The following is a 15144-nucleotide window of genomic DNA, read 5'->3' as shown; positions in this document are numbered from 1 at the left end:
ATGGGGTCACTTTTGAGGGGTTTCCATTGTATTGATACTTTAGGGGCTCTGCAAATGCGACATGGCCCCTGAAAACTATTCCAGCAACATCTGCCCTCCAAAATCCAAATAGCGCTCTTTCCATTCTGAGCCCCACCATGTACCCATACAGCAGATTATGGCCACATATGGGGTATTGCCGTGTTCAGAAGAAATTGTGTAACAAACTGTGTGGGGCTTTTAATTCTTAAACTATTTGCAAAATTAAAACTATGGCGCTAAATGGACGATTTATTGGGAAAAAAAGTAATTTTTCATTTTCACGTCCCAATGTTAATAAAATCTGTGAAACACCTGTGAGGCCAAAATACTCACTCTACCCCTAGACAAATTCTATGAGGGGTGTAGTTTCCAAAATGGGGTCACTTATAGGGGGTTTCCACTGTATTGGTACTTTAGGGGCTCTGCAAATGCAACATGGGACCTGAAAAATATTCCAGCAAAATCTGCCCTCCAAAAGCCAAATAGCCCTCTTTCCATTCTGAGCCCCGCCATGTTCCCATACAGTAGATTATGACCACATATGGGGCATTTCTGTGTTCAGGAGAATTTGTGTAACGAACTTTAGGGAGCTTTTTCTCCTTTATCCTCTTGTGAAAATTAAAAATTTGGGGCTAAATTGACAGTTTGTTGGAAAAAAAGTAATTTTTCATTTTCATGGCCCAATGTTAATAAAATCTGTGAAACAGCTGTAGGGTCAAAATGCTCACTCTACCCTTTAATATGTTCTGTGGGGGGTATAGTTTCCCAAATGGGGTCACTTTTAGGGGGTTTCCACTGTATTGGTTCTCTAGGGGCTCTGCAAATGCGACATGGCACCGAAAATTATTCCAGCAAAATCTGCCATCCAAAAGCCAAATAGCGCTCCTTCCATTCTGAGCCCCGCCATGTTCCCATACAGCAGATTATAGCCACATATGGGGTATTGCCGTGTTCAGGAGAAATTGTTTAACAAACTGTGGGGGGCTTTTACTCCTTTAACCCCTTGTGAAAATGAAAACTTTGGAGATAAAGTGACATTCTAGTAATTTTTCATTTACACATCCCAATGTTAGTAAAATCTGTGAAACAACTGTAGGGTCTAAATGCTGACTATACCCCTTGATGAATTCTGTGAGGGGTGTGGATTCTAAAATGGGGTCACTTTTGGGGGGTTTCCATTGTTTTGGTACTCTAGGGTCTCTGCAAATGAGGCATGGTGCCTGAAAATTATTCCAGCAAAATCTGCTGTTCAAACACCCAGTGTCACTCCTTCCCTTCCATGCACTGCCGTGTACCCAAAAATCAGTTTACACCCACATGTGGGGTATTTCTGTGCACGGGAGAAATTGCACAATAAACTGTCAGATGCATTTTCTCCTTTAACCCTTTGTGAATGTGTTAATTTTGGGTCTAAATGAATGTATTAGTGAAAAAAAATGAAATGTCTAAATTTCACTGCCATATTATTTTTATTCTTATGAAATGCTTAAAGGGTTAACAAACATCCCAAATGCTGTTTTGAATAATTTGAGGGTTGCAGTTTTGAAAATGGGGTAATTTATGGGGGTTTCTATTATACAGGCCTTTATAATTACTTTCAGAAATGAAGTGGTCCCTAAAAAATTGGTTTGGAGAATTTTCTTGTAAATCTGGAAAATTGCTGTTACACTTGTAAGCCTTGTGACGTCCAAAATAAATTAAAAGACAATCAAAATATGATGCCAATATAAAGCAGAGATATGGGAGATAATATTTATTCATGTATTTGGATGGTATGACTATCTGCCTGAAAAGCAGATAATTTCACATTTTGAAAATTGCAATTTTTTTAAAATTTCCATCAAATTTCCTAGTTTTTTTTATAAATAAATGCAAAAATATTGATTAGTGTTTACCACTAACATGAAGTATAATGTGTTACAAGAAAACAATCTCAAATTCATTTGTGTAAGTTAAAGCGTCTCAAAGTTATTGCCATTTAAAGTGACACATGTCAGTTTTGAAAAAAGAGGCCTGGTCTTTAACATACTTTTGGGCCTGGTCCTTAACCGGTTAAATACTTTTGTCCTAGGAAGCTTCATCTTGAGGTTTTATTCCATACTCGAAAAAAAGGAGTGCCCACTGAACACAACGTCTGAGTTGGTCCATGAATGTGTTTCTAAGATGTTCTTAGATAATATCGATTGTTATGATACACTATGTGATAAAAAGTATCCAGACACCCCCAAAACATCTGTTTTTCCTATTAGGTGCATTGTGCTGCCCCCTACTGCCAGGTACTCCATATCAGCGACCTCAGTAGACATTAGGCATCGTGAGAGAGCAGAATGGGGCGCTCCGCGGAACTCATGGACTTGGAACGTGGTCAGGTGATTGGGTGCCACACATCACGCAGGTCAATGCCAAACGACGCCTCGCTTGGTGTAAGGAGCGTAAACATTGGACGATTGAACAGTGGAAAAACGTTGTGTGGAGTGACGAATCATGGTACACAATGTGGCGATCCGATGGCAGGGTGTGGATACGGCGAATGCCTGGTGACGTCATCTGCCAGTGTGTGTAGTGCCAACAGTATAATTCGGAGGCGGTGGTATTATGGTGTGGTGGTGTTTTTCATGGAGGGGGCTTGCACCCCTTGTTGTTTTGCGTGGCACTATCATAGCACAGGCCTACAGTGATGCATTAAACTCCTTCTTGCTTCCCACTGTTGAAGAGCAATACAGAGATGGCGATTGCATCTTTCAACACTATGGAGCACCTGTTCATACTGCACGGCCTGTGGCGGAGTGGTTACACCACAATAACATCTCTGTAATGGACTGGCCTGCACACAGTCCTGACTTGAATCCTATAGAACACATTTGGGATGTTTTGGAACACCGACTTGGTGCCAGGCCTCACCGACCTCCATCGATACCTCTCCTCAGTGCAGCACTCTGCAGCACACTGAAGAATGGGCTGCCATTCCCCAAGAAACCTTCCAGCACCTGATTGAACGTATGCCTGCGAGAGTGGAAGCCGTCATCAAGGCTAAGGGTGGGCCAACACCATATTGTATCCAGCATTACCGATGGAGGGCGCCACACACTTGTATGTCATTTTCAGCCAGGTGTCCGGATACTTTTGATCTATTAGTGTATATTGAGCTTTGTCCACAATTTTCTGCTCAGTATTGGCGATGACCATCGTCTTCTCTATTTCGACACCTGAAGCGAATACTAGACAATACTGCAGGATCCAGATCTCCTAACACGGATGCTCATATTTGCGCAGTAAGAAGTCACCACCTTATTCACCGCAAATGTTCTTATCTTTTGTTCTCGGCCATTTAGTTTTGCATCATTTGCTTCGAATGGAACCAACATGGGCTTGTCTATTTAGTTTTCTGATTCCTATGGGTTATATTTGTAGCTCCTATTTTTTCCATTAAGTGAACAAAAAAGTTAGATAAGATTCTAAAATGGATACTGAACCAATGTTCATTCTTTACCAGTAGTGGTCAATAGTGGTCATATGTGGCCGTATTGCTTATCAAATTCGATCCAAAAAGTGGGAGAAGATCCAATCAAACCCACATTAGAAATAGGGAATTTGTAAAATTAGAATGTGAAAAATCAAATTTCAAAATAGTTAAAACCATTTTTTGAAACCATCTGGGTTTCTAAGATTCTTAATCCCATTCTCAAGGAACTCCACCGAGTTGTGTCTTCAAAATGTCTCATATATATTACAGCTGTGCTTATTATCAAACCTGTTGGGTTCCTTGGCAACTAAATCTATAAAAAGGGTGAAAACTATGCAGTGAATCTTCTCATTGGGGCACAACATTGAGGCAAGCGTGTAGACTAGAGATGAGCGAGTAGTATTCGATTGAGTAGGTATTCGATCGAATACTACGGTATTCAAAATACTCGTACTCGATTGAGTACCACTCGCTATTCGAATGGAAAAATTCGATGCAGAACCAGCATTGATTGGCCGAATGCTATACAGTCAACCAATCAACGCTGGTTCTTCTCCTACCTTTAGAAGTCTTCTCCTCGCTGCGTTCCCACGGCGTCTTCCGGCTCTGAATTTACTCTACTAAGGCATCGGGCCTGGGCAGAGCCGACTGTGCATGCCCGCGCTACAAGAAAATGGCCGCTTTGACTGTAAGCGGCCGTTTTCTTGTAGTGCGGGCATGCACAGTTGTCTCTGCCCAGGCCCAATGCCTAGCAGAGTGAATTCATTGCCGAATGACGAAGCGAGGACGCTGTGCGGAGAAGACTTCTCGGAGAATCCAGCCCGACCCTCACTCGTGGACTTGGTAAGTTCAGTTTGATCGAATGTTGCCTACCCCTGAAACGAGCATTTTTCCCCTATAGAGTATAATAGGATATTCGATTCGAGTAGTCGAATATTGAGGGGTTACTCGAAACGAATATCGAATATCGAGTGTTTAACTACTCGCTCATCTCTAGTGCAGACATATGCTGCTGTTGAGAGCTTTGTGTTGATCCCGAGACAGTAAAATCAAAAAGTGATCCAAGAACTTTCATTTGGGCTGAAACAAAACTGGTGGGGGTAAATTTTGGCAAAACAAACCTACAAAGTTTTCCCATCTCTGGTAACCACTTTCAAGTTCTTTTGGGCAAACTCCAAGCTGGACCCTTTACGAAAAAGCATTGTGTTGTGTGGTGATGGATACAGAGAATGTTCTTCTAAAAACTTCTAGAGCAGCCCAAATAGAAATATAAATCCCTGTCAATAAACATCTATATGGAAAACAGCCGGTGATTTTTGAAGCTTTCCCTAGCCCATTTGTATATTTCCATTATACTTTGATCTCTTGGAAAAGATGATACTTGCAAAACACGCACAAGTACCAGTGTCTCATATTGCAGTCATATTGTATTTGCATCTGGTCTATTCCAGCTATCATACTATAAATCTGGCTACACTTAATCCACCAAGTGTACAGAGAGCAAAAGATGGATACTGAGAAGAATCCCTTCAACTATATCATCATTGTGACTGTGGTCATCTCATTTCCTGGAAACATCTTCATTATTGTTGTGAATATTCTAGATTTTTGCCGGAACAGAAGACTTCCACGAAGCGATCAGCTCATCTTCGGCTTCAGTGTCTTCAACCTTCTACAAGGACTTCTAGATTTTTTTCAATCGGCAATTGCAGAGATTAATGCGGACATTCCAAACGTTTACATGTTCTTAAACATGTGCATTATCTTATTTTCTACCCTCCTCAGCATACACTTCTGCTTGAAGATAGTCAACATTAACCACTGGTTCTACGTTGGTCTTCAGAGAGCATTTCCTAAGTTGTTTCCTTGGCCTTTGATTCTTTTTGTCCTTGGATACTTCATCTTGAGTCTTTATTCTACTCTTGATCCAAATCAGAACTGTCAACTAAATGCAACGTCCATCGATTTTTCTGTGAGCGCGTTGCTAACATGTTCTTGGACAACTCTGATTGTTATAATACATTGTGGCTTGTCCACAATTCTCTGCTCGGTAGCCGCATTGACCATTCTCATCTCTCTGTTTAGACACATGAAACGAATACGAGAGAACGCGGCCGGATCCAGACCTCCGAACATGGAGGCTCATATTAGCGCAGTAAAAACAGTCACCACTTTACTCGCTGCCAATATTTTTATATTTGTTTTTCTCCCCTTTAGTTATATGTTATTTGTTTTGAAAAAAACAGAATGGATTTATGTAACTGCATTTCTGATTTCCGTATGTAATATTTTTAGCTCCTACTTTTTCATCAAGGGAACAAAGAAGTTAGATAACGTGCTAAAATGGATACTCAGCCAGCGTTCAATCTTCACCAGTAAGAATAAGTAACCGTAATACATGGCCATATTTTCTATCCATGGAGCAGATCCCATCGTGTACATGCAAGGAGTATGGACATAAGATGTTGTTGGAATGCAAAACGTTGGAAGGTGTATAATCCGTTTTCAAAATAGGGAACCAACCCAGCTGGACCTGAGACTAAATGAAATGGTTGTTTACTCTTTGCTGTTTGTTATCTCTATACATATATCTGACCTCTGGCTATTCTTGGGACTATTCTCTTGGATTTTGATTCTGTACTGCGGTGCTTGACTGTTACCGACTATCCAACTATTAACTATACCAGGGGTGCTCACACTTTTTCAGCATGTGAGCTACTTCATAACATGACCAAGTCCAAAGATCTACTACCCACTTCTTGTGGGCGGGGCCAGGGCGGGCCTGTGGGCGGGGCGGAGTGTGTGAGAAGGAGACAGCGGCGTTCTGTGGCCGCCCAGGGATCCCCGATGTCTGCTTGTTCACAGCGCAGGCTGAGAGTTATATCTGGACACTGGCAGGCTGGGGCTGCGGCAGCCCTGCCTGCCAGTGTCCGTAGATGACTCTCAGCCTGCGCTGTGAACAAGTAGCACCCCGACTCCCTCCATCCCTAAGAGCGCGTCATCCCCTGGAGTTGCTGCTGCCCGGCCTGCAAGTGTCCGGAGTGCTTGTTCACAGCGCAGGCTGAGAGTCGACTCTCAGCCTGCACTCTGAACAAGCAGACACCGGGGATCCCTGGCTGCATCCCGCGATCGACCCATACATCCATTGCGATCGACTGGTAGATCACGATCGACGTATTGGGCACCCCTGTACTATACCATGAGAAGGGACTGTTGCCCAGTTGTCCTCTGTCACCTAGGGCAAGTAGGCAGGGACAGGGGAGGATTCAGCTTAGGGTTCACTGTCTTTTGCTAAATGGCATCAACAAAATGTTTAATGTCACGTGATCATATCAATTTTGCATCTCCAGTCTGTATCCCGTTTGTTCATGCTTTTTGATTACTATTGTATTTAGAATAGTTATATTGTAGGTTTACAATATTCATCTGTCATGGAGAGACGTAAGAATAAAGCTTGGTGTTCAGTATATGGTGTCTGTGTGTTTATTATTATTAGAGATGAGCGAGTAGTACTCGATCGAGTAGGTATTCGATCGAATACTACGGTATTTGAAATACTCGTACTCGATTGAGTACCACTCGCTGTTCGAATGTAAAAGTTCGATGCAGAACCAGCGTTGATTGGCCGAATGCTATACAGTCGGCCAATCAGCGCTGGTTCTTCTCCTACCTTTAGAAGTCTTCTCTGTGCAGCTTCCCCGCGGCGTCTACCGGCTCTTCATTCACTCTGCCAGGCATCGACTTGTAGTGTGGGCATGCACAGTCGGCTCTGTCCAGGCCCGATACCTGACAGAGTGAATGAAGAGCCGGAAGACACCGCGGGGACGCTGCAAGGAGAAGACTTCTCGGAGGATCCAGCCCAGCCCTCACTCGTGGACTTGGTAAGTATAATATGATCGAATGTTGCATACCCCTGAAACGAGCATTTTCCCCCCATAGACTATAATAGGGTTCGATATTCGATTCGAGTAGTCGAATATTGAGGGGCTACTCGAAACAAATATTGAACCTCGAACATTTTACTGTTCGCTCATCTCTAATTATTATACTTTATATAATATACTATAGGTAAAGCAAAAATAACATAATAAGTCCATAATAATCACACTTTATTTTTCTCACTAATCTTTACAGAGGGACACTTAAAGGAGGTCTCCTCACTTTCCACCATGGAAAGCTGGAGAAACTGAATTCGAAAAGAAATTTGAGGTGGAAGTCCACTTCCATTTCTACTTTGTGAATATACCCAATAACTATAATTCTCTCTGCTGCCAATAGGTGATCTTAAGAATATATGACCAAGTTCAGCAAGACTTGTATAAATCTCTATGTACTCCCAAACTAGGAGCTGCAGCTACAATGGCCGATATCGGGGACCTATGAAGATTGGCTTCCAGTTTTATACAAGAAATTAGAAAGTAGACCCGATGAAGGGTGTAGATTTTTGCAAAATCTCTTATGGTTGTATCTAGAGATGGGAGAGTCATCTCATAATGAATAAAATTCACCCCGAATATGCCAAACTGTTTGGCTTCTAGTGAAACTGAACAATTTGGGATTTGTCTTGGCCAAAATAAAATGACAGCCGCGATATAATAGCTGGAAGCCCAGGGGAGGTGACAATAATAAAAAAAATTATACTTACCTTCCCTTACCTCTTTTAGCCCTCCTTGTGGCTTTCAGTGCTCTATGTCCACCTCCTTGGCTCACCATTATTGCAGTCTTTTTTTTTTTTTTTTAAGTAGATTGTGAGCCCCTATAGGGATCACAATGTACTTTTTTTTTCCTATCAGTATGGATTTTTTTTGTAGAATGGGAGGGAATCCTTGCAAACACGGGGAGAACATACCAAAACAGCTGCTTACACAGTAAGTAAGCGGCCATTTTCTTGTGGCCTGTGGGCATGCGCAGTCGGCTCTGCCCGAGGCCTAAAAGTTTGAACCCAACTCCGGAAGAAGATGCACAGAGAAGCCGTTCCTGAAAAAGGTGGAGGCCGTGCTGGAGAGTTCTCTCGCAGCATTGGGGACACCCCAGTGCTGTTTGAGCGCAGGGGCCCGCCCCTAGTGCTGCGAGAGAACTCATTTGCATACTGATGGAAATCTATGAAGGTAGCCAGAAGTCACAGAGTTCTCCTCAAGTGGGGCTGAGGGGGGATCATCGACGCCAACAACACATGCATTATATGGCGATGCAGCGAGGTGCTGAGATGCTGGAACAATTACAGGCACAGTGCGAAGAACAACTTCAGTACCAGGCCAACTTGAGAGCTGCCAAAACCCTGGAGCAGGCGGATCATCAACTCCAACAACATGCTCATTATATGGCATCCCAGCGAGCTGCTGAGATGCCACAGCAATCATGGACACAGCACGAGGAACGAGTTCAGCAGCAGGCCATCTTGAGAGTTGCCGAAACGCCGGAGCATGCAGATAATCAACGCCAACAACATGCTCATTATATGGCGTCCCAGTGAGCTGTTGAGATGCCGAAACAATCAAGAGCGGGGAACGAATTCAGCCTTGCTTGAGAGCTGCCAAAACTTCGGAGCATGCGGATCATCAACAGTAACAACACGCTCATTATATGGCGTCCTAGCGAGCTGCTGGAACAATCCAAATTTGTATATTTGGTCCGTTCAAACGCTGGAGGGAAGCAGGAATGCGGAGAGCTATGCACTTTCGGTCTAAGGGTGCTTGGCTTTCACATGGTCACCTTCTTGCTGCCCCGAATCTTCCCTCCCTAGGCCCATGGCGAGTGCTGCAGCTTTCCCATTTTCTTGCCTCCCTACCTGGCTCTGGTGCTTTTGATAGTCCCCTTACGGGCTTCGAGAAGGCTTGTACTGGCTCCGGTCTCCTCCGCCACTCTCTGTCTGATATCTAACGGTTACTGGTCTCCCCCCCTCCGGACCACAGGCCCTCTTTCTTGAGTAAGTGGGAAGTAGATCTTAATCTGTCCTTGTCGGACACTGATTGTGCTCGGATCTTGCCCATAAGAGCTCGGTGGCGTGTAAGTACCAAGAGGCGGGTTACAAGATCCTCACTAGATGGTATCATGTTCCATCCCAGCTGCACAAGTTTTTCCCTTCCTCTTCTCTGCTCTGTTGGCGTTGTGGCTCGGAGGAGGGGACACTCCTACATGTGTTCTGGAGTTGTCTGGTTTTGAGCGATTTTTGGGCCAGAGTTCACCGTTTGATCTCCCAAATTTTCCAGACTACCATACCTAGTACCCCGGCCTTTTTTCTGCTACATCTCTCAGATGTCTCCCTCCGTGCCTACTGTAAATCGGCAATAAGGCACGTGGTCAATGCGGCTAGGGCCTGCATTCCTGCCCTTTGGAAGTCCCCCGATCCTCCCTCTCTTCGTCATTGGCTCCGTAAGGTGGAGGATATCCAGTCCATGGAGGACCTCACGGTGTCCCTTCAGGATAACCATGAGGCTTTTGTTAGGGCCTGGACCCCCTGGATTCTTTTCCAGGGGTCAGTGCATACCGGGACATTATGGGCTAGGGATGTCTCCTTGGCTCGTGGTTTGTTCGGGATTTGGGTCCGGGGATCCCCCCTACCTCCCCTTCCCCCTCGCTTTTTCCTCTTTCTTCTTTATCCCTCCCCTGCCTTCACTCACCCACTATCCTCACCCCCCTCCCTCTTTTCTCCCTTATTCGGTTTGGGGGGCTATGTCGCCTCTCCTGGCTTGCCTAGTCGGTGGAGGCCCTGGTTTCGTATTGCTAGTTTTCCTTTGTGTCATTGGCCTCTTGTTTTTATGTCAGGCTTTTGTGGTTTATGTGTTTCTGTTGAGTGTTGTTACACTGTTTTCTTTTTTCTCTGTTTGTATTTTGTGTTTAAAAATAAAGAATTTATATTAAAAAAAAAAAAATCCTACTAGAATGGTTCCTCCTGTGGTAGTGGTGTAACAAGTGTCTTGTGGGCCTGGGTGAAAACTTTTGTCCGGGCCCCCACCAGTCTGTTGGTCCTCAGTGCTAACGTGGGGGCACATTGACGTCATTATGCCACTGCGCCCCATGTGACCGCTGGGGCCTGATCACAGACCTCAAACCCATAATGGAAGATGTCGGAGAGGTGAGTATACCTGTCTATTATTTTGTCACCTCCCTGAGTTAGTACCTATTGAAAAGGGGCCCAGTGACATGCCTGGGCCCTTTTCATTTACAATATGTATAGCGGTCGGGGAACCAGGCTTTCCCTGACTGCTGTCATAGTGGTCCCGGGCCGTGGCCATCTTCAGCTGGCTGTGGGCCCTGTAACTTGCCAGGCCTGATTGCAGTCGCCCTCCCTGTGACCACGATCGTTATGCCCCTGTCCGTTGGCCATCAGTATTAAGTTGTGCAGAAGATTTGACAAGACAGGACCTGGTATTCAGATGCATCAGATGTGAGAAGAACCTTTCTGCTGATATGCAAACCTCTAATATAGTGTCTCTGTTTCCACACTGGCCCGAGATACATTATACTGAGAAGATTTCCATATAGTTGTACTGTATGATATTTAGTAGGATGTTCATACTGGTGATGTTGAGTTTGGGAGAAATGTTCTGTCATATCTATTACACTGCTAGACCTTTCGAGGGTAACCTGTCCATCATGCTGCGTCTAGGGTTCATTGGTCTGATGGTGGTAGACGTGGCTTTTCTTCTTGTCGTAGACCCCGGACACTTAGGCATTTTAATGATATACATTCATGATGTGACAAAGAAAAAACATCTTGACATAAAGGATCAACTTTACTTTGGTCTGAGCTTTTTTAACCCACAACAAGGATTTTTTCAAGCTGTGAAAGATTTTCTTCTATTCCTGGATGCGACTATTTTTGGGAAATTCTATGACTCAATGGCTATTACGTTGGTTCAGTTCACCTCAATGTCCTGCGCCCTCTTCTTCTCCACTTGGCTTAGCGTTTACTTCTGTCTGAAGATTGCGAACCTCAACAAAAGATGGTACATCTGTATACAGAGAAGATTTCCCAAGATCTTCCCATGGCTTCTGATTTTTTCGGTGTTGGGCTCTATTCTCTGTAGCTTTCCGATGGCATTTTACTTTTCAAGATTTTTTGCATCTCAAAATGCAACTGTGTTCTCATTGTCTAAAAATGGGACAAGTTCTTTAATACATCCCGGTCTGTTCTTCTCAGTTCTGTGTTATGCTATAGTGTCATTATTATGGTTTATGGTGTTTTTTGGTTCTTCGTGTCCCATCGTTGTTTCCCTTTACCAACATATGAGAAGGATACAAGTCTCCACTGCGGGATCTACAAGTCCTACCCTGGAGCCCCATATTAATGCCATTAAAACCATAACCATGTTGATGATCCTGAATGCTTTATATTTGTTTTCCTTGATTGTATACATAATGAGTGGACATAGGCTAGCATGGTATTATGGCGCTATTATAATTTTTCACATTTGCCATATTTTTTCATTAGTGATATCAATTAGAGGAAACCACCGGGTTAACTTACATACTTAACCTTTTAGGCATGAGACACGCCAATGTCAGTCACCTATAAGGGAATACGGCAGTGATCCAGCGCTTCATTAAAAGTCCATCATTTTATTAGTGGGCCATTGAAAGCCATATGTAGAAGCAGGCCAGCACAACGTATAACATCAATGCAGTGCACCCCTGGGGAGCCCTGGTTTATGCATTTCAGACCTACTGGTCTTTAGTCATATCCGATGGTGTAACGGTGGTCCTTTGATAGTGGTCAGGGAAAGCCTTGTTCCCCAACTGCTATAAAGTTTTCCCCAGTCTGGTCTCTTTCCATTAGCTACCAAGCCAGTGGAGGTATAAAAAAAACTTATACTCACCTATCCTGGGCTCAGCATTGGCTCCGAGGCTCTTCTTGCTGGTAACTGAGGTCACACCAGCAGTCACATGGGGCGCAGCGTCATAATGACATCACATGCCCCATGTCACTACTGGAGCGTGAGACCTCAGTCACCAGACTGAAGAGGATTTTGCAGACAGCAGGACTGAGTGAGGATGCCCCGAAGAAGTAATGCATGGTGAGTGTAAAGTTTTGTTATTTTTATTCACTTCTCCTGGGCTTCTACTTATTATACTCTGGGGTCTGATACCTGCTTTATACACTCTTTTTACTGTAATTGCTATTCCTGTGTTTTAGAGTTAGTATAGCAAATATCCAGGCCATCTGCCCCTTACATCTCTGTCTATAGTGATAGCGATTGTTGCTCCATGTACAGTTCAGCCCCAAATCTCAACAGAAGAGATGTTTGATGCCCTCCTGACACACTAGCAGTTCCCCTTATAGTCACTGGTACTCCAATGATGGAGATATAGGAAAGCTGACAATAGCCCATTAGGAGAAGTTCAATCTTTCCTGCTGGGACCTACTGATTCCTTGTGCATACAAAATGTAATGCAATGTCCTTCTCAGCTACTGATAACCCCTCAATGTAATTATGTATAATTCAGTGGCAGGAATTCATCTACTATATTAGATAGCCCTACACAAGTGTTATATATTTCTTCTGCCATGCAACAAATTGTTATCACAGATGGGTGAACCTCTCAAGATTTGTTTCAGGTTCATTGACTCTGGTCCCCGATTAGTTTTGGTACAAACAAGTTCCGTACAAGCCACAATTTAAATTTGCTTAAAACATAGTGTAGAATACTCTTAGGGCGCCTAGGAACCTATCTATAAAACATAGTGTAGAATACTGTCAGGGCTCCTAGGAACCTATCTATAAAACATAGTGTAGAATACTGTCAGGGCTCCTAGGAACCTATCTATAAAACATAGTGTATGACACTGTCAGGGCTCCTAGGAACCTATCTATAAAACATAGTGTATGACACTGTCAGGGCTCCTAGGAACCTATCTATAAAACATAGTGTATGACACTGTCAGGGCTCCTAGGAACCTATCTATAAAACATAGTGTATGACACTGTCAGGGCTACTAGGAACCTATCTATAAAACATAGTGTAGAACACTGTCAGGGCTCCTAGGAACCTATCTATAAAACATAGTGTAGAACACTGTCAGGGCTCCTAGGAACCTATCTATAAAACATAGTGTAGAATACTGTCAGTGCTCCTAGGATCCTATCTATAAAACATAGTGTAGAACACTCTCAGCGCTCCTACAGACCTATCTATAAAATATAGTGTAGAATACTGTCAGGGCTCCTAGGAACCTATCTATAAAACATAGTGTAGAACACTGTCAGGACTCCTAGGAACCTATCTATAAAACATAGCGTATGACACTGTCAGGGCTACTAGGAACCTATCTATAAAACATAGTGTAGAACACTGTCAGGGCTCCTAGGAACCTATCTATAAAACATAGTGTAGAACACTGTCAGGGCTCCTAGGAACCTATCTATAAAACATAGTGTAGAATACTGTCAGTGCTCCTAGGATCCTATCTATAAAACATAGTGTAGAACACTCTCAGCGCTCCTACAGACCTATCTATAAAATATAGTGTAGAATACTGTCAGGGCTCCTAGGAACCTATCTATAAAACATAGTGTAGAACACTGTCAGGACTCCTAGGAACCTATCTATAAAACATAGCGTATGACACTGTCAGGGCTACTAGGAACCTATCTATAAAACATAGTGTAGAACACTGTCAGGGCTCCTAGGAACCTATCTATAAAACATAGTGTAGAACACTGTCAGGGCTCCTAGGAACCTATCTATAAAACATAGTGTAGAATACTGTCAGTGCTCCTAGGATCCTATCTATAAAACATAGTGTAGAACACTCTCAGCGCTCCTACAGACCTATCTATAAAATATAGTGTAGAATACTGTCAGGGCTCCTAGGAACCTATCTATAAAACATAGTGTAGAACACTGTCAGGACTCCTAGGAACCTATCTATAAAACATAGCGTATGACACTGTCAGGGCTACTAGGAACCTATCTATAAAACATAGTGTAGAACACTGTCAGGGCTCCTAGGAACCTATCTATAAAACATAGTGTAGAACACTGTCAGGGCTCCTAGGAACCTATCTATAAAACATAGTGTAGAATACTGTCAGTGCTCCTAGGATCCTATCTATAAAACATAGTGTAGAACACTCTCAGCGCTCCTACAGACCTATCTATAAAATATAGTGTAGAATACTGTCAGGGCTCCTAGGAACCTATCTATAAAACATAGTGTAGAACACTGTCAGGACTCCTAGGAACCTATCTATAAAATATAGTGTAGAACACTGTCAGGGCTCCTAGGAACCTATCTATAAAACATAGCGTATGACACTGTCAGGGCTACTAGGAACCTATCTATAAAACATAGTGTAGAACACTGTCAGGGCTCCTAGGAACCTATCTATAAAACATAGTGTAGAACACTGTCAGGGCTCCTACAGACCTATCTATAAAACATAGTGTAGAACACTGTCAGGGCTCCTAGGAACCTATCTATAAAACATAGTATAGAACACTCTTAGGGTTCCTAGGGACCTATCTATAAAACATAGTGCAGAATACTCTTAAGACTCTGATGCAAGGGTGTAACTACCGCGGTAGCAGTGGTAGCAGCTGCCACAGGACCCGACAAAAGCTGCTACCACTGCAGATATTTTTAATAGTAAATCCAGCAGGTAATGGGCCCTATTTACTTACTGATCCTCACTCCAGCTTACGGCCACTTGCACGTC

General features: G+C 43.4%; 1 protein-coding gene across 1 annotated transcript; it reads left to right on the top strand.

The window, feature by feature from the left end:
- The first annotated feature begins 4991 nt into the window (after positions 1–4991).
- LOC142214569 (taste receptor type 2 member 4-like) lies at positions 4992–5873 on the top strand. Its single transcript, XM_075283511.1, has 2 exons — positions 4992–5639; positions 5799–5873. Exons 1-2 carry the CDS (start codon positions 4992–4994, stop codon positions 5871–5873), a joined length of 723 nt encoding a protein of 240 aa, XP_075139612.1.
- The last annotated feature ends 9271 nt before the right edge of the window (positions 5874–15144 follow it).

This window comes from Leptodactylus fuscus, chromosome 7 (genome assembly GCF_031893055.1).
Source record: "Leptodactylus fuscus isolate aLepFus1 chromosome 7, aLepFus1.hap2, whole genome shotgun sequence".
In the NCBI taxonomy this organism is placed as follows: Eukaryota; Metazoa; Chordata; class Amphibia; order Anura; family Leptodactylidae; genus Leptodactylus; species Leptodactylus fuscus.
Note: the sequence above shows the minus strand (reverse complement) of the source record. Positions and strands in the feature narration are given on the sequence as shown.